Source organism: Rhyacophila brunnea, unplaced genomic scaffold, assembly GCF_057557595.1.
Source record: "Rhyacophila brunnea isolate RB1 unplaced genomic scaffold, BYU_Rbru_1.0 scaffold_12, whole genome shotgun sequence".
Classification (NCBI taxonomy): Eukaryota; Metazoa; Arthropoda; class Insecta; order Trichoptera; family Rhyacophilidae; genus Rhyacophila; species Rhyacophila brunnea.
The window spans coordinates 586,716-613,515 of NW_028232774.1; the positions used below are offsets into that span (position 1 = coordinate 586,716).

Here is a 26,800-nt window from a genome sequence, read left to right on the forward strand (position 1 = left end):
CTGATATTTGAAATTAAAAAAAATAGGGAAACCTGTTTAGAGTGGATACCAAGCTAACGAATAGCACTATCAATACAACGGATATTATGAACTAATCAAAACTAGTGTCGATACAATCAAATTGGTATCTGAAACGGTGAATGTCTTTTTAAGTTGACTCGAATTGATCGGATGAGTGTGCAAGATTTAGCAGTTTGGAGAACGATCGACCGCATACGGTCCGGAGTAACCAGAACAATAAATAATATGAGAATGCAATTGGGAATACTCCGACGATTCTACCAACTGCGAATGTGGTGGTGAGTGGTCGTCTGTCCGTTTGCTGTTTCTTTTCCAGCAAACCTTCCAAACCAATTCCACCGTAATTATTGAGCATATCGTTGATGCCTTCCCTGGAGGAATTTTTGCTATCTACCAAGCTGATGACAATGCAAAAAATTGATCTTTAAACACTACGTAATTTTCGGTACTGTATTTATATATTATATTTTGTTCCGGTTAGTATTTTTTAAATGATCAAAAAACTGATTTGAAATCGCGCACGCGCAATAAAAAATGTCAAATTATCTCAAATCAGGCCGTCATTAGCACCAGAAAATACTCCTGAATAAATTACTTTGACGATACTCTAACGAAATGATATTTTTTGGTGAGGATTTCTTACTAAAAAGCAACTATCCATAGAATATAAATACATCTGCATCCTTAAACGTCAACTATCTATCAAAAAGTAAGAATATTTTTTACGTTCATTTTTGTATTCCTTTACCTTTTTAGTGTAGATACATATCCAATAAATGCTTTACACCCCATCGAAAGTGTATGGTAAAATATCTCACATAATAAATTAAAATATAAACAGAGATGAATATTTATTAAAGACCTCCGTCTTTGGTATTTCATATAACGTTCCAGTTTTTTATGGTTTAGTAATGTTTACCGTACTTAAATTTATCATAAGAAAATGTCCATATATACAACATTATATCATATGCAGGCACGACGTTCACTTGGACATGCCTACATATTGTACGTTAAAAATTAAAACCTATATTAATTTAAACTCTAATAGATTTAAGATATGTACTATTCCACTTGAGTCTTTTTTTGCACATTATTTCTATTATTATGATTACAGATTATTTCACAATTTAGTGGATAGCCTTAGACAATTTATTATCAAGAATAAGTTTTTAATTTGGCCTGATTATATATATATATATATAGGAAGAAGAATGCGATTGGCCCGCGCGTTCGATCACGCGACTGGGGAAAATAATTCTATGTTGTTTTTTTTTCATTGTACGAGGTTTGATACAGTGCAAGGATCCAGTGGGTTGGGCGAATCGCTAAAATTCTTCCCTTGTAAATAAAGTTTGCTAACATAATCTCCACACTGTAGAGGCACACATGTTCCGCTTAGGAGCGAACTTGGTAATTAACTTTTTTTTATTGTTGTATCACATGATACAAAGGCATAATGACAGAATTTTCATCAAAGGTACCAAAACTGTCCCTCTATCCCCCGATGTATTTTTTACAGTAAAGCACACCGAAATTCGAGATACTAATTACATAATCTGGAATCCTAGAGAGATACGTCAATGGAAGATTTGTCCTTGAGCTTTCGGAATATTGTGAATGGTCCGTTTTCCGCATACGTCACAGCCCCCACCCCCAGGCTCTGCGGTCCGGGAGTGCGTGGGGGTAAGGAGCTCACGGGGGGAGCGCTTCGTATAAAGGACTCGCTACGTTACGTCACACTGTTGCCTGATGCAAAGTGCCGAGACGGAGTTGGCGCCCTTTTTGCCACTTTCGGTGTGATTTTGGGGGAAAAAATAACATTGTCAACGCGGTGTTTTGCCCCAGGCTACTCTGAGATGAAAACATTCGTCATTTTCAAGGGGGGGAACCTACTACTGTTTTAAATTAAATAAATATGTGGGTGCGCATATTATTTGTGTATTTGGCGAATTCCTTCACCGATCGTTCGTTGTCATGGCCAGCCCACTGCCACTTAAAGACTTATACACGGCGCTGGAAGATGCCGCATTGACGCGGATACTAGGTCGAATGCGGATCAGTTTTATTTGTCGATGTGTATCTTCATTTCTGACCACATCCCACAATGCAATGTTTAAGCCATCTTAGGATCGGACAAAGCTTAAAAATTTGTTATTGGTAACCGGACACTATAGAATATTTATAGTTTAGTAATAAGTGTGCATAGTTACCTACAAGTTTTGTATTATGTAAAAGGCGCTAAAATACCTTGCTACGCCTCTATATATTACTATAAAAATCGTCTGCCTGATCTATCAAGTATGTATTAACATTTAAGAATATCCCGTGTTTGTGTTTACCATAAACTATATTTTTATCTCTGTCAGTGGAGCTAACCGACGCAGGACAAGGGTAGTGTAGTAGACATTGTGGATTATACTAGATGCAAACTCCAGGTGGTATTATTAGATACACATATGAAGAAAACCATAATCTAGTATCAATAATATTTTGATCTGTTTTTATCAACGTCTAATCGTACTGTATTCGGTAATTTGTACGAAAACTCGTTGACCAAAATCATCAAGCCGATTTGCGAATGCCAGAAAAGAATTTTCATCGATCAGCTCTTTACCAAAGCCGTAATTTGTACGAATTTTTAAAAAAACGATTATTTGTGATACGATAATAGTTATTAAATTTGATCATCACATCGCTCGTGGTGCAACATACCGTTACCTAAAATAATCATCTTTTCAGTCAGTCCGATATCATCATCATCAGCCTGAATCTATCCACTGCTGGATGAAGACCTCTTCAAGCTGCTTCCACTTCTCTCGGTCTTGTGTATTGCGTTGCCACGTACTCCCGAAGAACTTTATCATTTCATCGATCCAGCGGCCTCTAGGTCTACCTTGCGGACGTTTTGTACTTCTTAGATACCACTGAATGGCTAGATTTGTCCAACGATTGTGTCTTCTTCGAGCTATGTGTCCAGCCCATCTCCATTTAACGCTCCATTTAAGATATATCCTCCGCAATCCTCCTTCAACCAGATGGCTTTGCATCAAAAACTTTCCGGGCTGGTCGATCCAGGTCCTTTAATTAAACATGACTAGCCCATTTAAGTCGGGAAATTTTCATGGTTTGAATAATGTTGGGTCTCCCAAATTTCTCGTAGACTTTGTGGTTATGACTTATGCGTCACACTATTCATTCTTGGTTCCAAAAATCGCTTTTGATCTTCGGGTTCTGATCAGACTAGAGGTACAGCGAGCGATATTAAGTATGGCTCTCCAAAGAATCGAGGTTGTATTAACACATTTTCGTTTTTTATATATTACGAGAAATGGATGTTAGCCACTTGGTCATCCCATTAGGCCCATACTCTGTGTTTTAAAACATATTGAACAACATGTGAATTTTACCGAACCAGGGATTCGAACCCGGTACATTATAGGCCCGATGTGTCGCCGCCAAGCCATTACTAATAAAATGAAAACATTGCTTTTTATCATAATCATAAGATGATTCATTTCCGTTTACTTTTTATCCTTGCATATTCAACAAAACTCCACTTCTGCGCCCTTTCCAGAGTTGCGCCCTTACTCGCACACCATTTGTTACGCTACTGTTAACAAGCTCACAATACAATTTTCAACTCAACAAAACGAAATCAATATTTCAATCATATATCAAATCAGTATTTACGAACTACTGATTGCGGATAAGTAAAACGTATCTATCAAGTGTGCGTGCTCCTGTACAAATCGTACTACGGTAATACATCGTTAATGAATTTCTATCACCACATCGACTGTGTGTCATTGATAGGTCAGAAGATCCATATTCCACTCTGCATGTGTTTGGTCATGCACCAGGTTTATGTTTTATACAAGATGCAGTGACGTCCTGTAAGGGTAGGCAGATCATGCTTTGTATGGGGGCGGCACACTGTAAAGGGCGGCAAACGAAGGAACGAATTATTCAAATATGACAACTTCAAGCTAGGAAACAGATGATGCTGTCGCTTCATTAGACATAGGTACCTACATATTAGATTTAAACATAATCATATTTTTTTTGACAACATAATTATTATTGTATTGCAATACCTTGTAATGGCGGTTTATCACAAGGGTGCCTCCAAATCTTTCAGCGCCGCAGATCCTCACATATCTAAAGCAACCACGGTTTTAAAGTAGGTTTCGTGGAAATGCTTTAATTATCAGTATGTATATGTTTGTAAATTTTAAAGACTTTTTGTGTATTCGTATATTTTAAGTCGCCAAAAATAAATAATAAAATAGGTAAGTGGATATCTAACGAATTTTCTAAAAAAATTCAAATAAATATGAATGGGGACGGCATTCTAAGTCTGCTTACAGGCGGCACTTTGCCTAGGATCGTCACTGATAATATGCATTTGAGAATATTAGTTTCAGAGCCGGTGTAACCACCATTTTTTTCTTGATTCTGATTCTATAAATACTCTTTCATCGTAATATGTAGTAGATATATTCAATCAATTCTAGCTCCGTTTATTAGTTAAATATAATTATACCGGAAAACTCGTTTATATTAAACCAACCGTTATTTTTAATATTTTACGACTAACTGTAAAGATGATTTTTTATTAATGTAAATGACGTTAATGATATTTCATTTCGCTATTTGCTTTTTCTAATTTCGTCAGGATCGGAAACCATCCCTCGTGATAGCAGGAAAAAATATCTCATGGGCAGAAATGACCTACGAGATTCAAGCGAGTGAGAAGTGAGTATACCTTGTCAAAAAGGCAGTCGGAAAGTAATCGTTTGACGAATCATTCATAGGAAATTAATTATATGTCTTAAAATAAAGACATCGAAGAAATTTCTTTTGGACGCGCTCTAAAATAAGCGTGTGGGAAACTTCGTAAGGACTCCGGATAATAGACCCATATTCAAGAATATTATACACTAACGAGACGTTGAGTGTACGTATGACATTTCGAATCTTGAATGGTTTGGCGTGTCACACAATGAATCTTAGAAGCTTACTTGCACGTAGAGTTGGGTTTCGGGAATTTCCCGACGGGAATTCTCGAGAAATTTTCGAGATTTTCCATCCCAAATCTCGATAATTGAAATTTTTAACATTTCGGGAAATCTCGGATCTCGAGAATATTTCCTCAAGATTCGGGATATCTTTATTATCAATTAATATTAATTGAAAAAAAGTTTTTCTATCGGAATAAAGTGGACAGAAAACACAAAACGTTCAAAGACTGATCGGGGCATTTAACACATTTAAGCCAACGTCGACTCAAAATGAGCTTAACTTTTGCAACATCAGGGAATTGTGTGTCTCAAAAGCGTACGCGATTGTCAGACGCAGCGATTGATAGTCTGTGTTTTTTGAAATCCCATTTTAATGAGTAATGTTTTGAATTATTTTTGTTTTCCTACTTCTATTTTGTTTGTCTTCTTACATTAATGAATAAAATCATATTTTTTGGAATTTGTCTGTTTTTACAGTGATTTTAGGATTTTTACAGGTTTTTTTTTAATTTCACGATATCTCGAGAATTCTCGAGAATTCTTTTCTGGAAATCCCGAATCTCGAGAATTCAAAATTTCATCATTTTGCGAAATCCCGAATCACGAGATTGAAATTTTCTCGGGAAATACCCAACTCTACTTGCATGTAGAGCTGTATAAGTTATATCCAAATGAAGAGAAAATTATGTGTTAGTCGTGTTCCGTGTGATTGGGGTTGGGAATCACTGAATTACAGTTCTATTAATTAATTTATTTAAAATACAGCGAACAAAGAACCACAATAATTTTCTACGACTGTACGAGCTACGTTAAAACATTGCGACGGAGTACATTGGTTTAATCGTGGTACTTAGAGAAATTGACGTTGTTTTTTTTTTTGTTGGCGTTTCAATTACCGACACGTGCCACAACTTATCTTACACAATAAGGGAAACATTTTTATCTTGATTGATCGTAATCTTTCAGCAGTGGGATTTTTTTTAGAATATGACTTACATTAGGCACTAATGTTGCAGTGGTTTATTACTCGTTGTAACTGATATATTAAACCAGAGCTCGGATTGTTGCCGAAACCAACATTAATCTTTACAATAACTGGTGTTCTAATGAATGTATACACATTTCGAATGATTATAAAATCTTTTACATCATGTTACGGAATCTACTAATCTACTACATAAGGTTGTATTATTTGTAAATTTATTAAGTATCCCTCAATTTGCTGCTAGAAATTTAAATGATACGTTTAATGCGATGTCTCTAATTTACTAAGCAAATTTATCAACATACTTGGGTACATTATTGTTTAAAAACAGGTCGATATTATTTGATTTTCCCTCCACCACCCGCCATGTCTCCACATCCGTTATGGAGGCGTGTACCGTGGCGTAACGAACGTTATGCGCCCTTAAAAGGTGTGCGTGATTCCTATTTTTATATAATATATCACGGTCAATTCTCAATGAGAGAAGACGTTCTTTTTGCAAAACGCAAACTTTTTGAAAGCTGAGAAGTTTTTCCTCGTAGATACCAAGTCGCAATGGCCGACCGGTCCAACTGAGGGTCGGACCGACTCGAGAAACGCTTCCCTTTCAACCGACATATTGGGACACGTCCAGAGGATGTGATCGACATCGTGCCATTCGACACATAAGCAAGTCGGAGATTCTATTGGGGATATATTACTAAAAAGTTTATGGGAATTCTCACGTAGACCCTGGCACTACTCGCGGAACACCGGGGTTTTGAGTAGACTTTCACAACACATATTGCTAAGTACCCATTAGGAAATCTCCACTGTCCGGTCCAAATTATCTTCATTGTGAGCAAATACTCTTCTTGGAATGTTACATTTCCAACGCCAGTGCTTGAAAATGTGCTGAATACTTGATTTTGATATTCCTTTCTCACAACCCGCTTGCCGTTGAGATTTTCTTAAATTCTGGCGATACGTTTTCCTGTTTCCATCAACCTTTCTTGCTTTGTAGGGCCCGTCGATGACTGTGATCTTCTTGAACATTTCCTATGGACATTTATATCTGCTTCAAACTTATCTCAAATGATGCTCGCCTAGGTGGATCTGTTTGAAAATCTCTCTCCCAAACTACCTTTGCAATGCAACTCCATTTTCAAACTTCCAGTATTACTGTAGGATATTTTTCTTTGTTTAAAGCTTTATCATTATCGGAAGTATGACCAGCTAAATATCAGCGAATAATATTCCCGACACCACCCTTGATACCTGATACGCTTGAGAATCAATATAACTTCTACAGCTCTACGTGCGAGTAAACTTCTAGGATTCATCATGCGACAATCCAAACCATTCAAGAATTCAAATGTCTTACGTATACTCTACGTCTCGTTAGTGCGTAGCATTCTTGATTATGGGTCGATTATCTGGTGTCCTTATGAGGTTTCCCATAAGCTTATTTTAGAACTCGTCCAGAAGAAATTTCTTCGATGTCTTTATTTTAAGACATATAACTATTTTCCTTTCGATAATTCGTCAAATGATTATTTTCCGACTGCATTTCTACAGGGCATGCTTACTTTTCACTCTCTTGAATCTTGTAGGTCTATTCTGCTCTTGAAACACTTTTGCCTGTTAGCGCGAGGGATGGTTTCTAATCCTGGTGTCCTAATGAATTTGAATTTACATGCGCCTATCTACCTACGTGATCGCAGCCATGATTTATTCTGGATCGGAACCGTTTCCTCATGTCAAGCACCAGTATCGAGGGGTGCAAGACTACTCAATGTGCTCCCCAAAGACGTAGACATTTTCGGTGACATGCTATGTATTTTGTATTCGAAATTTTATTTTTCTGTATAAAATTGTACTTAACTACTTAGGTATGTTTTATTTTTTATTATTACTATTATTTCTTTATTTAAGAATACAAAACATTGTGGACATAACAAATCTAAATTCAAGACATACACAACATGAGATTTACATTATAGTCTATCGACTCACATACTAATCGGTATATTTCTGTAATTTAGACGAACCAAAGTCAGGCTGCCGCCCAATCTATTTTTGGTTTTCCATGTTTTCCCAGCCATTCTATGACGTCATACACGATGACGTCATCTGCACTTGACGATTCATCTCAATCTAAACCATGGGTGGCCAAACCGCGGCCCGCGGGCCGCATGCGGCCCACTGGGTGTCGACTTGTGGCCCGTGGAGCAGTGAGAAAATAAAAATAATATCAAATGCTGCCGCTAGATGTGCTAATTTCGCAAATTGAGATTCGATATTAGCTCAAGATTTTAAAAAGCACCATGTGCTTTTTGCTGCATTTGCAACGCCATTCTCCGTAAACGTGAATTTATTACCGGGAAATTTACAAATGGAACATTGTGAAATATGTTGCGATGAACAGTTAAATGAGCAATTCCATCAGGTTGGTTTGGAAGAGTTTTACAAAACATATTTGGATAAGTAGAAATTTCCTGCATTTTACAAACATGCTCTAATGATGACTTCGCTTTTTGGAAACACTTACACGTGCGAACAGCTTTTTAGTCGGATGAAGCATATCAAATCCCGAGTGAGAGCACGAATCACTGATGTGCATTTGGAAAACTGTTTGCGTGCAGAAACAACCTCACTCGATATCGATATTGGTGCACTTAGTTCTGCCACACAAAATCAAACTTCTCACTAAAATTTACTATTTTTATATTATTTTGTTTATTTTTTATTATTTAAAAAAAGTCTAATCTAATAAATATGTGTGATTCTTATTTTTGTTGTATTTTATTAATATATATTTCATTTTTGTTTTGTATAATAAAAAAAATCGGTTGTGCGGCCCGGTAGGAAATCTCATTTTTAGAATCTGGCCCGGCTGCTGAAAAGGTTGGCCACCCATGATCTAAACGGAATCCGAAAACAGGATGTAACATTATGTTTTTACTCGATAAGCACTTTTATGTCTAGCCGAATATAAACTCTTTTTTTCTGGGTGTAGCAACAAACTTTTCGAGTTACACTAATTACAGGGATCAATTACCGTTCCGGCTCAAAGACGAAACATTTCGAGGCCGAACAGACACAAGGGTGTCAGGGAGAATTTATTATTCGTAACTTTACAGGAAGGCCAATGAAATAATATTTTGAACAAAATAACAATTAACAATTTTCACCAAACAGTCTTTTACCCAGTTGGCTTAGCCCACTTTGTACAAGGGTTGTGCATTGGATTTTCCCTTAACCCGCCAGTATCCTGCGAAACTCGCGTATTGCTTGGATAAATCATCTTATTTCGGGAGTTTAAATACCTCAATTACTGGCTGGAAGAGTGGGCTCCTGAGGTTTGGAGAAGGCCGACTGTAGACAGGCCGGGACACTGAATTGAGAATTACGGTGGTAGTGGCAGTTAGTGACTATTTTTGAACGCAATAAAATAATCTGTTCACAGTAAATGAAACTATTTCATTGAATATTTCGTTAAAATCAATTATCGATTACTATGTATTTTAATATAAAACAATGATCATTTTCTACAAGCAGTTTACCATATTAAACTAGAAGTATGAGCAATAACTAGCACTATGATCGAAATTTACAGTTTCGTGCACGACCTGGACTAATATATTATTATATCGGAGACTATGTACCTATTTTGAATTCTGATTTCAATTGTTTTTTTTTCAAATTTGTATTCAATCTAATGCAAATTTAATGTAAGAGTAGTAGTTTCAATTTCAATTTATTTTTTTAACATATTTTGGACATTACAAATTATAAGTTTAAGATGTTCACAACATGACATGAAACATTATAAAGGAAAAAAGTAATGAAAACGATAAAAATGTAAATATAAAAAGAGAACATAATATAAACATACAAAAGCAGTGAAAATACAATTATACATCAATAGAAGTTCAAAGAAGTATACGGAGTTTGCTAAGGAGACCCTATTTTAATAATTTATAAAATAGGGTTCACCTAAACTCACCTCACGCAAGTGGAATATATAAACACCCGAAGCAATTTGGTTGAACATGCTCGTAGTTATCGCCCTCTCAATTATTGGTATTACCAATGGCAGGCTGGTTCTGCACCTTGGGAGAATAAACAACTGATGCTCTCTATTTCTAAGATAATTATCAGAGACACACAGGTCAACACTGCCCAGAATGCCAGAGTTCTCATTCATACCTCGTATAAGTCGAAAAAAATACGTAGCTAAATAAAGATCTCTTCTAAATTGCAGACTGCAGGATGTAAGCATATTTATATTATCATTAAATCGAGACCGAAAACTCGCTATTTTAAACTATCAAATTTAATCGCACCCATCTCGTCTGAGACGGAGACTCAAACGTGGGAAACAATATGATATACCTACCTATCGACATACCTACCATAAATACTAAATTGTATTGTCAACCCTAACTGTTACCATCATTCTTGATTCTATAAAACGAAACTTACTGTGTCTCAGCTAACTGTACTTTATTCGAAATCAATATTCAATAAACCGTATAGCTACTTACTGCAAAGGGAAGAAAAGGCTTGTTGATAAACAACGGAGTTTAAATTACTGATGCCAGTAGAAATGTATCTATTTATTAACGAGGTCACAAAATATACACAACTTCCCGAGTGGCGAGCGATATTCACATGACTACTATTATCTGATTCTACGGCCTGGAAAATAGCACGAAAACTGTCTTTAAAAGAAAGGGCATTCGAGATGTATTTCTTTACATCAATTCAGCACGTCTAATGGGTGGACTGGTGGATAAACTCAGAATCAACAAGAAAATCAATTTGTTTATCATAGCTACAGTGATAGTAGTTCAGGTATGAGATGGGTGAATTTGGGTTCCTCTAGATCAGTGGTCGGCAAACTCATTAGTCAACAGAACCAAATATCAACAGTACAGCGATTGAGATTTCTTTTGAGAGCCAAATTTCTTGAACTTAAATTATTTTATGTATGTACACTGTTTAGTTACTTGATAAACTTTAGTTAAAGTTTTACGTCTTAATTGAACTATAGGTAGGTACATTGAATAACACTTGATATCATACGTAATAATGATCTTATGTAGGATTGATAAAAATTAAATTATACCTAAGTACGGTATCCATAAAATTAAATGTGAATAATGGCCTTGCATCTCCTTGGAAAGTTTGGATAAGTCAGGTTTGTGTGTTGTTGTTTTTAATTTTAAGCACGATTCCAGGTTCTTATCAATAAGACGACTTCTTTATTAACTCTTGATTTTCTCTCTTCGAAATCTCTTAACTAACCACAAAACACTTGCAATATTAACATTGTTGGAAGATTGTATTCAGTAAATAAATACAGAACTTGATATTTCTTGACTCTTCTAAAGCTCCTCAACTGCTTTCATCCTTGCATCACCGACAGGATATTTAGTGCTAAATGACGCGACAGGGCGTATTTAGTTGTAAAGTATCTCTCCAAATTTGATTTCTTGTTATGCGCCAATTTTTCCTGACAAATAATACAGGTCGGTATGATATTTAAGTTTTGAATATGCGCTAAAGTCTCGGTCCATTCAACATTAAATTCACGGTTTTCGTCGTCCGTTTTTCTTTGCTTCTTCTTTCTAGCCATATCAAATAGGGCAGAGGGCATTTGTGGTAGAGCCGCACTCAAGGGGCCAAAGAGCCGCATGTGGCTCGCGAGCCGCGGTTTTCCGACCACTGCCCTAGATAGAAGCATATTATATTAGAAGACTCTAAGATACCAAGAATAAGAAGAAAAAGCTTCTTACATATGATTCACTTTCCACCTAGAAAGAACGTCGTGGTAATTCAGTAGTCATTTAAAATCCGATCATCATCTGTACAACAATCCAATGTGAGTATTTGCTGCCTCCAGGCAACGTCTCCATTCACGTTTCCACCGCGTTCGCCCCAAGGATGCTGTCTTTTCTTACACAGTCTAATCATAGGTCGTCCGACCGTCCTTTTACCTTATGGTAGTTCGAAGAGGACTTTCTTGGATAGAACTTCCTCAGTTTAGGTCATCCGACTATTCCATTCCCTTCCTTTGTAGCCCCGATTGTTGGCTGTTTTTCACCCTAAGCCTGCCTAATGGTCCGACCAACCAAACCCGTTGTGCACCTCATTAATTCATAATCAGGTGTATCACGAGATACCCAGATCGCCACACACTAAAATATGCTTCGAGTTTACTCGACTTTAGTACTAGGAGTCTTAATTGGAGAAAAAAAGGGAGAGGCAAAATAAAATATAATAAAAAGCCAAAAAATCTTCGTGACGAGATAGCAATAAAATTGGCTTTTATGTCGATCATGTCTGACAACACGATAGGCCCAACACCTGATTGGACCGACTAGACAGTGACGTCCCGTGGGGCTAGGCAGATTGAGCGACGCTTGGGGGCGGCAGTTACTCGAAGGGCGGCAAATCGAGGAGAATTATTTGGTGTATACGAGTATATAAATAGGTACATAAACTTAGTAATAACGAAAATATCCTTCCAATAAAAAATTCAGCTCACTTGTTGGAAACAAAATGTATTAATTAACATAAATGGTTTAACGCGGCTGTCATTTTTTTGTCGGGTTCGCGATGTCTATTTTACTTCCGTAGCCCTTTGACGTCATTTCTGACTGGAAACGACACGTGCAGTAATACGTACAGACTTCAGACTTATTAAGAAGTGCGCACGGAATTCGAAACTAAAGATGCACCCCCCCCCCCCCCCCTCTTACACCGTAAGAGTGCGTCCCACCTACCGCTCCTGGTCCACGATTTTAGTCTGTATCGAAGATTGTCGATATAATAATGCCAAAACCATTGCGATCTGAGACTAAAAATATCATTACAAATGTTGCCAAGTTTTGTGAAGAAGAAAAGTGACACGGATCGCTCTTAATTCCTCAATACAGAGGCAGGGGAAAAATATTTATGAACATAATTCTGTATGTTTTAGTTGAATAAGTATATTTTGTTAGTGATGTATCCATACAACATATTTCTTAGATATTGGAGTCATTAAAGGATGATAAATAATACGGTAAGTATAAAAAAGGGGCGACATTTTGGCGCTGCCTAGGGGCGGCATTTTGTCTAGGGACGTCACTGCGACTTGAATAACTCTTTTGTACACATTTACATATTTACCGTTCTACATTTTGTAGAACTTTACCAGAAGACATGGTTTGGTCCAATGACATTATTAATGGACGACGCACTCAATACAAGTAGCTAGCAAGTAAATTCGCGCATTCGCATGTATAGGTAGATGTCACGCAATTTCCATTATGCGATATCACGCATCGGGAATTTAAAGCAACATGACCTGTATTGTAATGGCGTTAGAGCAGTGTTTCTAATGTCAATGTTCATTTGAACAAACCCGTTCGAACCGAACCATTCGGCAGATCCAACAAAAAGCATCAGGAATTTATAGCAATATCACCTTTATTGCAATGGTGTTAGAACAGATTATGCCATTCGGCAGACCCGACAATAAAGTGAGTGTCATTTTCTTTTCCAGATGATTCGTCCATATTAATGTCATTGGTTTGGTCTTTGGCCTGTCAAACGGACTCGTCCAACTGTCACGTGTGTGACAACAGGCGGATAATTCTACAACGCTTTTAGTTTGTGGCTGTACCTTCCTCACCACATGACATGGTCATTGCATACGGCTCCGATGATCCTTATCAAAATCTTCTTTCAAATATGTCTAGCTTCATCTCAACTGTTTCTGATGAGGCCCAGTACTCCAATCCATATAATATGTCAATATGGATCTGACGAGGGGTTTGTTGAGCTGTATTCTTGCTTTTTTGGACAGTTTGTCCAACGATCACCCTTAGTCAATCACGGCACACGGCAATAAAATTCGGCACGTGTTCACATTCAGTCAAATCGGAAAGCATTTGTCAGCAGCTTTGCGGTGTACAATAAATTTTATTTCCGCCTCTGCCTACCTGTAACCGTTGGTAGTTCGATAATAATAATAATACACAGAGCTTTTTTCGTGGCCTACTTTCCAATAGCTTTCCTGGGAAGTTTCTTTGTATGGGTATCTGCACTTTATTATCTGAATAATTCAAATCGAGCCGGAAAATCCATATCATTAAATAATTTGAATATATTATGAGAGTGGTTCTGAGGATGAAAATTATTGATACATAATAGTGACACATTATTAATAAAAGAATGTATTAGGGACAATCTCCGCATCTCCTCATACCGATGAAAGTTGACATGTAGGCACAATGAGTATTTTTTTTAATTAGTCTTGATTGTTATCCAGTCGCTTTACCTCAAACCCAGTGACGTGCCGTGGGGTAGGCAGATTGACCGTCGCTTGGGGGCGGCAGTTACTCGAAGGGCGGCAAATCGAGGAGAATCATTAGGTGTACTTATATAAAAATAGGTATCTAAACTTAGTAATAACAGAAATATCTTGCCATTCTAATATATTGAGTCACTGGTTGGAAAGAAAATGTATTGATTAACATAAAAGGTTTAGCAGACCTGAATTTTTTTGTCGGCTTCGCGATGTCTAGTTTACTTTCGTTGTCCTTGGACGTCACATCTTTGATGATAAGCAATGCCACGTGCATATTTGCGAATTGTATTTGAATTATAGGTACAGGTACTGACCAAATTAATATATCCAAATATTTTTGCCAATCTTTCTCGAGTTTTGAAAGTTGTCAAGTGTATATTTAAATGTATCTAAAACCGTGGACACGTAATATTGTCTATTGAAGTATGGCATTTAAATTAGATTTAGTGGTACCTATATATTTTGTTAGTAATGTATCCATACAACACATTTCTTAGATATTGCAGTCACGAAAGGATAATAAAAATACTGTATAAAAAATGGGGCGGCGTTTTGGCGCTGCTTAGGGGTGGTATTTTGCCTAGGGACGTCACTGCTCAAACCTCAAACGTCTTCCCATTCTATCTAGTTTTTCTGTTCCGTGGATCTTCCGGATGATCATAATATTTTTAAACATTTGCTTTTGTATGATATTATGAAGTATGGTAACAAGCTGCGCACACAAAGGAGGGAAAACTTCTCAACAGGTTGGTCTTACTCCTTTCGGCATTATACGACACGCAACGCCTGTGTCAGTGGAAGACCCGTAGCAGGCTGGCTGCAGCTCAGGTATTCATCGCTATACTCAAAGTGCGGAGTATCTTAGTATGGAGAGTGTACACGGAAAAGTGTGTGTATCTGCAATTGAAACGACGAGAAGCTACAAGTAGTAGGCGGGGTAAATGCGGATATTAATGGCACCTACTAGAATACTAGATTTCTTAATAGTCCCCGCCCGCCGCCGTGAATAATCAACAATTAAGGATATTTTTTAAATGGCTAACACTAATGGAATGTCTCTCTCTTTCTTTCCAGGTTGTGGCAACGGAAAATATCTGAACGTGAATCCATCCGTGTTCACCGTTGGCGGAGATCGCTGCAGTAGGCTGACTGAACTGGCCAGAGAAAAAGACAATCAGGTAGGTCATTAATGGCCTTATTCGATTTATGATAAATTCTTCTTCTTTTAGTTCCATTCGCGTTAGTCTTCTGAACATTCACCGCTAGCTTTATCTACTTTGCCGCGTGCCTATATTTTTATCTCATGTGTCAACGTTTTTTGGTAAGCTTAATTATTATTCAACTTTCGTGAAAATTCTATCATTCGTAACCATTGATATAAGATAAGTTTTTATCTACAAGTATGCATGTATACCTAAATGAATTAGTATTCTTTTTTTGTGATTTTACCGAGGCTTTGACTGCGACTCGCTGTCGCCTCTTCTCTTCTAGAAGGGGATCCGTCGATCAGGTCCTCACTCCTATTCTGTTAAATAACTTTAACATTTTGCCTAGCTCTTCCGTCTTACCCACCGCCAGGACACCTTTCAATTCGTCGACATTCTCATAGATATCCGCAATTCACAGCTGTACTCTGTGACAAAGTTCATATTTAGGGCATTGTAGTACTATATGTACAATGTCCTCTAAAACATTACATTCATCGCAGAGTTGCGATTCGCTTCTTCTCATGAAGACATCAAATCTTTTGCCCATTGTGTGCCCTGTTCTTAGCCTCAGTATTAACTTAAGCTCATTCCTCGTCAAATGAGACTCTACAAACCAGGGCACCTCTCGTGGTGATGGTAGAATAGACTTACTACATTTCCCCTTTTCTAATGATGTCCTATGGTGAAAATCTATCCACATACTTTGTCCCAATTTCTTTATAGCCTCATTCCAGTCCAGGTTTTCTGGTATCCACTGATATGGTACCCCTGAATGGCTAGCTTCCTTTGCCAGATCATCCGCCGAATTAGTATTCTTAAAATGTATTTTTGTTTGTACACAATAACATGTACTAACTCTTTATTCAAATTTCTCTTTAAGGGCTCACGTACCATGTAAAAATCGAAACATTTGAATTTTGAATATCTTTGGGACCTATGTCTGAACAATCTGTCGATTTTGTAGTTATCTTTTTTATCCTATAAATCAACACGTCATTATCATACAGCGACGTCCCGTGGGGGTAGGTAGACTGAGCGTCACCGGGGGCGGCAGTTACTCGAGGGGCGGCAAATCGAGAAGAATCATTAGATATATATAGTAATAGGTACATAAACTTAGTAATAGCGGAAAAATCTTTCCATTAAAAAAATAGCTCACTGATTAGAAACAAAATGTATTAATTAACATAAACGGTTTAACAGGACCAGCAATGACACGTGCAGATTTGCGAATTATATAGGTAGGTACATACTTACCTAAGTAATTTATCCAAATATGTTTGCCAGTGATTCGTAAGTTTTGAAAGTTGTCAGGTGTATTTTTAAATATATCTGAAACTGTGGACTCGCAATATTGTCTATTGAAGTAGAGATGGCATTTAAATTAGATTTTGTGATATATTTTGTGTTAGTAATGTTTCCATACAACACATTTCTTAGATATTGCAGTCATGAATGGATGATAAAAAAATACTATATACAAATGGGGTGGCATTTTGGCGCTGCCTATGGGCGGCATTTTGTCTATGGACGTCGCTGTGATCATACGAGTGGTAATGCCATAAACGGGTGTTAGGTACTTATTATTGTAGACGTTATCGTTCGAAATTGATAATAAAGCCATAATAATATGTAGCTAGGCACAACAAATGTTCGTGGTTATAGCGCCAATTTATTATTTTTTAATAACGCATAGACATTCAATTGTATTAATGCTTAATACCCCGTTTACACGTGCATGGATTTACTGCTGACAGTACGTATTATCGCGTAATGATAATAAAATGAATTTTCCGACTCGTTTTCTTCTGGGGCTGTCCACCCGAAGAGTGATTGCTCTTTTAAAGCATTTCTTTTTACTTCTTCGTGGGTTCATTTACAATTCGTATATACTGGCAAATATTAATTTCCATGTTCCCACCAATATCACTCGTAACTCTACGGTCTTCATGATACCTCGTCGCAGAACAGATGTTATGTTTCATGATGCTGTGAAACGTGCTAAGCTTATTTGATGGCACCATAAAGGTTGATTTATTTTTTATTAACTATATAATGTTTGTGGACGTATTAAATAGGTTAAATTTATAATTGTATACATCATGTTTCTTTAATAATTAAACACATGCTGTCTTTCCTACTTTCTTGTTATATTAGTTGTTATTTGTAATTAGGACATTTTTATAATTTTGTATTTATTATGTATTATGGCGCATTGGCCAATCGCTGTAATGCCGTAAAACTCTTTTTCTAAATAAATAAATAATAATAAAATGCACGTCTAAACACGTATTATCGTGCAAGTTGCAAGATTGTATGCAGTTCAGAAGCTTCTGAATTTTCACGTGACAGTTGAAATTCGTGCGAAATCTGCGCCTGCGCAATAGAACGATAGTGGTGAACCTGCCGAAAAAACTACGAACTTCATCGCCCGAAGCATTTTGACTTTTACAATTTTTCACAACCGGTCAAATAGCATCAAAAAATGACAACGCGTCTCGCTTACGATTGAAGAATAAGATTGACGAGATAGTGAGCACTTTTTTGCTATAATAATATAGTGATAGTTGAATTTAGACACTATTGGTACCAGTAAATCCATTATAATGTAGGTAGGTAGTGAAATATATTCGGAAAATTCTTCTTATACCCATCAAAAAGCATATGTTGCCGATAAACAATGATGATTTTCTTTATCAATACTATTTATAGCGGCGGCTTCATTATTTTGTTCACATACAGATGACCGTACCCATACCGGCGGCCCTGGTTGCAGTCAATGTGTTAAATCTGTCATAAATTTTCAAATCATAAAATGACGTCATGTGCGAAAACTTTCTTTAACATAACGTAGACACGTGTTTCTTTCCCATGCCGTTTGATTTCAATCCACTTACACAATAATGATATATTATTTCCAGGTGGTCATGTGCGACAACTTGGCCCTGCCTTTCCGCGACGATTCCTTCGACGCAGTCCTGTCCATAGCGGTCGTCCACCACTTCGCGACTGCAGAGAGAAGAGTGAGAGCCATCAGAGAACTGGCGCGAGTCCTCAGGATCGGTGGAAGACTCGTCATCTCCGTGTGGGCTATGGAGCAAAGGAACAGAAAGTTCGAATCTCAGGTAAACTATCATTCTATTACTAGTATCTTCTCTATCTTTTCGCTTTTGGCTCAGAATTAACTATGCCATGGTTTCCCAAACTATGGGTCGCGACCCACCAGTGGGTCGCGAGCGAATATTGAGTGGGCCCTCGCCACTATATACATGAATTAAAAAAAAAGGAAGTGATAAATATGATATTTCATTCAGCTATTTATAATTCCTAAAAAAATAAATAAACTTAAGTTACGGAAAATATTGTGATAGAATAATAATAATTTGAATTGCCAATGCACTACAGATGGCAGCACAGTCGCGGAATGTCGCCAGCTAGCGCTGGAGCTAGCGCCAGCTATACTGACAGCTCAGTCGGCGACAGCACGGCGAAAAATGTAAATTATATTAAAACAAAACCCTTACAAGCCCGCCTATTTCAAAAACTATGTGAAGAAATGGGTAGCCGCCATACATCTCTTCTTCTGCATACAGAAGTTCGCTGGTTATCCAGGGGAAAAGTACTGACACGATTAGTGGAATTGCGTAATGAAGTTACAATTTACTTGGAAAGAAAAACTGAATATATTAAACATCTACTGGATGAAGAATTCATTCTCAAGCTCACTTATTTGGCGGATATTTTTTTGAAATTAAACGAACTTAATTTGTATTTGCAAGGATCAATCGGATCAAACATTTTTGCAGTTCACGATAAAATTCGAGCGTTCATGAAAAAGCTTATGTTCTGGAAAAGTTGTATTGAGAATGGCAAGTATGATTGTTTTGAAACACTGAAACTTTTATTATTGATAACCAAGTGCAGCCAAAGATGAACGTACTGTCTGAAATTTCCAGTCATTTGTCACTGTTAATAAATAACTTTGACGACTATTTTGGGGAAGAGATGAAAAAGTTTGATTCGTTGCGTTGGATTTGTAACCCATTTCAAGACGACTTACCAACTAGTATGTCAACAAAAGCAAGTGAAGAACTCATTGATTTATCAGAAGATACGTCACTGAAAAATAGTTTCAATCGTAAACAGTTAACGAAATTCTGGCTCTCAGTTGCTGATAATTATCCTTGCCTGTTCGATGAAGCTATGAAAGTCCTCCTCCTCTTTACTACCTCATATATATGTGATGTCGGATTTTCGGCTATGGTTAACATTAAAACTAAATACCGAAATAAATTGGATATATCAAACTCACTGCGATTAAAAGTAACTAAAGTTGAAGTTGATGTTTAAACTGTAATGAAGAAAAATAAGAAACAAATACATCCTTCCCATTGAAATAACTTTGTAAAAAAACCTTGCAGGTGTAGGTATTTAAGTGATATTTTTTTTTATTTAAGTTGTGTTTCTTATTTCAACAGTCTTTCATTCATATTGGTAACACTTATAAAAAATATTTTTTTTATTTCAATTAGAACAAATAAGACAGCATTAAGTACTTCCACGACTCGCCACTAGGGAATCTGAGCATTACCAATATTTATGCCCTCTTTTCTCTAATACAGCTAAGAGGTGGGTCCCAAGATTGGAAATTTTTATTAGATGGGTCGGAGCCCAGTCAACTTTGGGAACCACTGAACTACGCCAATGATAGTAATATAAGGAACCAATGATCATGTACATTTTTACAAATGAATTCCAATTTTTTTCATACATATAATATCTCTTCTACGATAACGTTCTGACCATGCCAGCACTTCAATGTAACGGTTGGTGTATCTATTGAAAATTAAACCTTCCACTTGGAAACGTTATTAGGTTGCGTTAGAATAGATGCCGGCCCTCATAGAGCGCGATGCAGAACCATTGATGTTAAGCCTTATCCACATGGCGCGTGTCTTGCCGCGACTGCATGTGGACACCTCAATGAAGTCACCTGTACCTCGACTGCGTGTGACAGCCGTCACGGCGTGAGTGCTTGCGGTGAGATCACATGTACCTGGACGCGCGAGTCCAAACGCACCATGTGGACAAGGCCTTAAGCAGCAAGAAAAATACGTCACATTTTTTTTCTCTCTTTCACTTTGGCATTCTAATAAGAATTATAGGTATATGTTTTTCTCACTAACTTGGGAGTTAGGTACGTATCTTAAAGACTTACGCGCCTGCATCGCGCTCATGGTCTTCAAGATGGTAGTGCTAGTTATTGCTAATACTTTGAATGCAATATTATGGTAAACTGTTGGTAGAAAATGATGATTTTTTCATATTGAAATGAATGGTAATAATTCGATCGAAAATCTTCAATTATTATTACGAACGGAATGCACAGTAATCAATTCGTTCACACCTCTGATGTGTTCCTTGTAATACTATCATACTGCAAACAATATATTGTCGATATCCATATCGCGTGTGGTGCATTGACCTTGCAATGTAATAGGTAATAAATTTCTCCCTTTTATCTCGAGACGAAAATTTTATATGTTTTTTATGAGTGTCTCGCGCGGTTCTCATAAGTGGCGTGTTCAAGATTACTGCGTGTACATAAAATGTCTTCAAACATTTTGAAAACGACACCCTCGCGGCTTTACGGGGTTTTTGACACGACACGTGAGAGATGGGCATAAACCAAGAACACCGTATTTTCAAAAATTCTCTCTATCATATTGTCTGATAACAAAAACATTGGGACACAATATAATATATATTGTCAAAAAACGAGTTTCTCATCAATGCTTTTCATTCTTTTCACCCTGTTCTAATACACGATAATATTATATCATTGGTATTTTGTCGTACCGTCTCGCGCCGACCAGCGATCACTATATTCAGACCGCGACACGAATCTGCGAATGTCGATCGTAGTGTTAGTTATTGCTTATACTTCAAATAGGAATACATACTGTGTAGTACTGGGAAGTGTAGTAGTTCATATTGGGAATAAATGGTAGGTAATACGTTAATTAATTTAATATGAATGAACTATGCAATCGAAATCTTCATTTACTGCGAACATTCTAAGATAAGCAATTACTAGCACTACCACGTAACTCGCAATTTAGTGCCACCTCCTGACTATAGACGGCCTGGCCTGGCAAACGATGATTGGTTACAATAACAATTTGAATGTTTCATAATATTGTGAGAAATGCGCATATATTTTTTAAATTTAAATAAACTTTCATGACTTTGTGATCGTTTCTAACTATTCGGAGGCCTTTTAAAATTTTCTAACGAATCGGTTGCATAATTTGTGTCAAAGAAACGCGCCGCTGGGGTTAATCGCTGGCGTCCATTAATGGATATTACACAGAAAGAAGAAGATACATTAAAAAATTCCTGATTTCATAAGTTATCATTTGTTAAGATTAACAATAAATAATCGATTAAACATCAAATCTTTGTCTCTGTAATGAGCCACAGTAAAATGACGCCGAAATAGGCACTTTATGTGTTCACTAAAAGCCAGATTTTACTCAGTTTATCGACATGATCTGTTTAATAATTTGAGAAAATGTTTCTTCTAGGATGTTCTCGTACCTTGGCACCGGCCTGAGACGCTCAGCACTCCCTCCCTGGAGCTGAACTCCAATACAACTACCTCTGAGGATGACCTCATGCAACCGCCTTACAATGCATATACCCAGACCTCAGACAGCGATTCTTACAGGTAAAATTATTTATTATTTTAATATTGGCCTAAACATCTATGATAGTTATGCTCATTCTAGAGTCTAGAATTTGAACATTGTGAAACATGTTGCGGTGAACAGTTAAAGGAGGAATTCCATCAGGTTGGTTTGGAAGAGTTTTACAAAACATAGTTGGATAAGGAGAAATTTCCTGCATTTTACAAACATGCTCTAATGGAGACTTCGCTTTTTGGAAACACTTACACATGTGAACAGCTTTTTAGTCGGATGAAGCATATCAAATCCCGAGTGAGAACACGAATCACTGATGTGCATTTGGAAAACTGTTTGCGTGTAGGAACAACCTCACTCGATATCGATATTGGTGCACTTAGTTCTGCCACACAAAATCAAACTTCTCACTAAAATTAATTATTTTTTATTATATTGTTTATTTTTTATTATTTAAAAAAAGTCTAATCTAATAAATATGTTTGATTCTCATTTTTGTTTTATTTTATTAATATATAATATATATTTCTTTTTTGTTTTGTATAATAAAAAAGCGGTTGTGCGGCCCGGTAGGAAATCTCATTTTTAGAATCTGGCCCGGCTGCTGAAAAGGTTGGCCACCCATTTTCTAGACCAATATACATCAGTGCCTGAACAAGTTATAGGTACAAATTGTCTCTAAAAATTTGTCCCAATACAAATCTTGTGCTTCTGACAGTTTACAACTTATAAATTTGCGCGCTTTAAACCAAAACAACATGTTTACGTTCACGTTCCTACTTCCGATGAAACACCGTACCTAACCGATTTTTTTTTTAAACAGTACATGTTTAAACACGCGCGTTAACATCATTTTACTCCCTACTTCAATTATAGTTTGTCAATTTATGGCTACGGCCGTATGTTGTAGCTTAACCACTGGGGAATGCCAAAAGAAATGGCGTATTTCAAAAAAACACTACCTTATTCTTAGGTCAATAATTATTATAAAGCAATCATTATTCGTAGGATGTTTATCACACTTGAATGTTCAAATGTGTTAATCTTACCCATTTTTGAATAATAAAATGCCTAATTCTTGTCAAATTTGGGATCACACAGATTATCAATATAATTTTTTTTCATAAATATTTCACTATAATAATGTCGACATAAATTATTATACTAATGGTTTTACAAATGCGTTTAAAAATTAATAAATGCAAAAAATCTTAACACCACTTCACATGCATGTACTGAAATATGACTATATTCTAAAACATTAGAGCGAGAGGTTTAAAAGAATAATATTTTATGTAATGCAGTCATCAAATGTTTAAAATAAATATAAAGGATAATAAGGCTTCAAAATTATATAAATAGATTATCTACAACGTTTAAGGAATGTCCAGGATAATGCTTTGAAAATGCAATAAAAGTTCCATTTTGACCTACGCTGAGCATGTCCCCCCTTAAGCCCTGCCTAAACTAAACTATAATGTATAAAAAAAATATTATTCTATCTAGGTATAAAATGTCCAAAGTTGTGTATGACTTAATTGCATAATTTTAGATATTTATAGATACACGAGTATTTTTAGACTATTATATTATTATGGCTTGGTTACGCAGAGTTTAATTGAATTTTAAAAACTAACCAACACCGTCTGTAAATTGTAGTCTTATTTCAATGGAAACAAATACGTATGACTGTCAAAGTTTAGTGTGCACTATTTATGGCGGATCTTAACAGCCTACCTCCACCCTTCGCCATTGGTAGATACCTATTCTTGTTTAGCTATTACAATTCTGCTTTTATCCCACAGTTGTCTCTAAATCCAACTGAACGGATTGCCAACACCAATGAAAATCCTGTCATATTCCTATTGATCAGTCTAGTATTCGGGTGTCTCTCTAAGCTGTCGCCCCCTCCGAGTTTTCTCTTCAAACAACCTACAATGCCACATCTCAAAAACACTGGTGGACAGTGCATGTTTCCATTGCATCAGGAAAATACACAAACCATCTACCTACATACTTTTTCCTATACAGATAATATTTTATTTACCTATGTTTATTTTCTCTATTTTCAGATGCAAGGACACCAAGAAAAAGAATCGTACAAAGAACAGAGGTCGGTCCATCGACCCCACCAGACCTGCAAGTACCTCTCCAAGTACCTCCAGCCTGTCCTCACCTAACGAAACTTGCTATAGCTTTGTCAGAAGAGCAATACAAAAACTTGCAGGAGGCAAAAGATCCGTAAAGCCTTGGTTTTTGGATTCATGGAGTACATATTCTAAAGATGCACCAGAACCTCGGTACGACCCTGATGGCTGCGAGGACTACGATGCAGAAATTCAAGATCTACCAATTGAATTGCGAAGACTGGAAGACGAAGAAATTCCACTCAGGAGGCAAACTTTCGCCTGCTCGGAAACTAGCACGTACAATGAATTATGTGCGAATAATAAATCCAAAAGCCTAAGTGATATTCTGGCAGCGCAGCAAAGGACAATGGTGAGGTCGAGATCTAGTGTGCCGAGTTTGGGTGGGATCGTTTCCGATACTGAACAGCCTCCGCCAGAAGTCGAAGAAGAAAAAGTCGAAGAGAAGGTGACTAAGCCAAAACCAAAACCTAAGTTGGTGAAGCAAAAGAAGTCAATCAACGAAGAAGACGCAGAAGAAGATTTGGATAAACCGACTGATATGAAAGATCTAGTTAAGCAATTGCCCGATTTTAAAATATCTGCACACGGTATGTCCAGAAGGGGAGGTGTTTTGAAACAGAGTTCTCTCAACGAGGAACTGATGTCAACTGAACGATTGCGTGAAAAAGAAAGGGTAAGGAAGAATATTCAGAAACAAGCTTCGCTTAATGAAGATTATCTCTATAGAAGACATAAAACTTTAGATTCGTTGAGAGATTCCTTCTTCTCCACATCAGCGACCACGGCGAAGAAATTTCAATCATTAAAAAATGGACTCACCAACAAATTGAAAACATCAACGACGCATATAGAAAAGGCCACTGTAAATAGTTTCGTGAGGATTTTACAAGGATGGAAGAGTCACGAGATGCCTTCTCCCACGCAAGGAACTTGTCCAAATAACAATGACTTGGTTCCTCCAAATACACCTCCTGCTGATTCAAGATCAGTTAGTTCAAATTCTGACGATTTGAAGTCACACGGAGAAAGGCGGCACTCCAAAGAAGACGGGTCAGATTCGTCAAAAGATAGTAGTTTACAAAGTGATACAAGTGTTGATTCCGAAGACAGTTTTGCATCTGTGATATTTGTTCCAAAAGCAGATCCGAACGGTCTGCAGGATCCACTTTCCCCGACCCCTTTATCGCCAGGACCCAGCTCTCCTAGAATGAAAGGATCGTCAGTGCCTACATCACCGAGAGTTAAAAATGCACCCGGTGGTCTTCCCTCACCGCGTCTAAAGCAATTACCGCTAGCAATGTTTCCAATCATAAGGCCTCCCGGATCACCCAAAACAACTCAAGCCCCTGTTCAAATCAATAAAATTCTTAGCTCACAAATAAGTATCAAGTCTTTGAGTAATGGAAATATACCACCACACTCTAGAAGTCAACCGAATTCACCACCTAAAAGTGACTCCATTAAAACAGTAGAACTGAAAAGCAATATAATTACACAAAAAGTAGTTATTGAATTGGAAAGTTTGCCTTTTGACCTCTCTCCCGAAGAACCTGACTTTCCATTAGAGCCGAGTGATGCTGAAATAGAATCCAAATCTAAAGAACTGTTGGCGGAGATTAACAGAGACGTAGAAGAAATAAATAAATTAACAGCTGAAACCAATACGATGAAGCCGAGAGTACTACAAGACACGAAGCCATATCCAAAAATCACCCTGCAAACAGTAGCAGAACTACCAGAAATCCCACAGTTCAAAGGAAAGAAAGAATCCCCGGAAGATAAATCTCCATCATCAGAAAGCTTAAATTCAAGGTTAATGGACAGAAAACGAAGAGAACGGTTGAAACAGATCAGAGACTTACTCAGACAACGACCTGGATTTGCGTCAACAAATAGTAGAACCATATTTCCTATTGTGCGACGGTGTTCCACTCAGGAGGGTAAAGCAGAGCCATCTGCGAAGCCTCTTCCTAGATTATTATCACTTGAACTCTTCAATCCCGAGACGGATGATATGGACAGCGACTCCAGTGGAGTATCATCGCCGGATTCAGTAGACAGTGTGATCAGTGTTTTACCTGAAGATCAGAAGAGCAAATCCAAGGAAAATGGTATAAACATTTTATTGGTTTAATTAAATACAAATAACTACTATCATATTCAATGCCACAATAAAGTTCTGTACGATTCTCAGTAATGTATGCACTGATTTCTGTTGGTGATTCATATTATGTTAGTCGAATAAATTCGATGAAGCATACGGATTTTCCCAATAGGCCATCACTTAAGATTACACAATATAATTGATATGTACATAATTCTTTCTTTAAAGAAATCCTCTTTATCTTGTACAGTCATAAATTA

General features: G+C 37.0%; 1 protein-coding gene across 1 annotated transcript in view; it reads left to right on the forward strand.

Annotated features, from left to right (window-relative positions):
• Positions 1 to 26,800, forward strand: part of fid (class I SAM-dependent methyltransferase fire dancer) — a 38,080-nt gene that overhangs the window by 8,915 nt on the left and 2,365 nt on the right. Inside the window, exons 2-5 of the mRNA XM_085940055.1 lie at positions 15,449 to 15,552; positions 18,504 to 18,707; positions 22,170 to 22,312; positions 24,359 to 26,547. Coding sequence (XP_085796181.1) covers positions 15,449 to 15,552; positions 18,504 to 18,707; positions 22,170 to 22,312; positions 24,359 to 26,547 — 2,640 coding nt within the window. The remainder of the gene's footprint in view (positions 1 to 15,448; positions 15,553 to 18,503; positions 18,708 to 22,169; positions 22,313 to 24,358; positions 26,548 to 26,800) is intronic.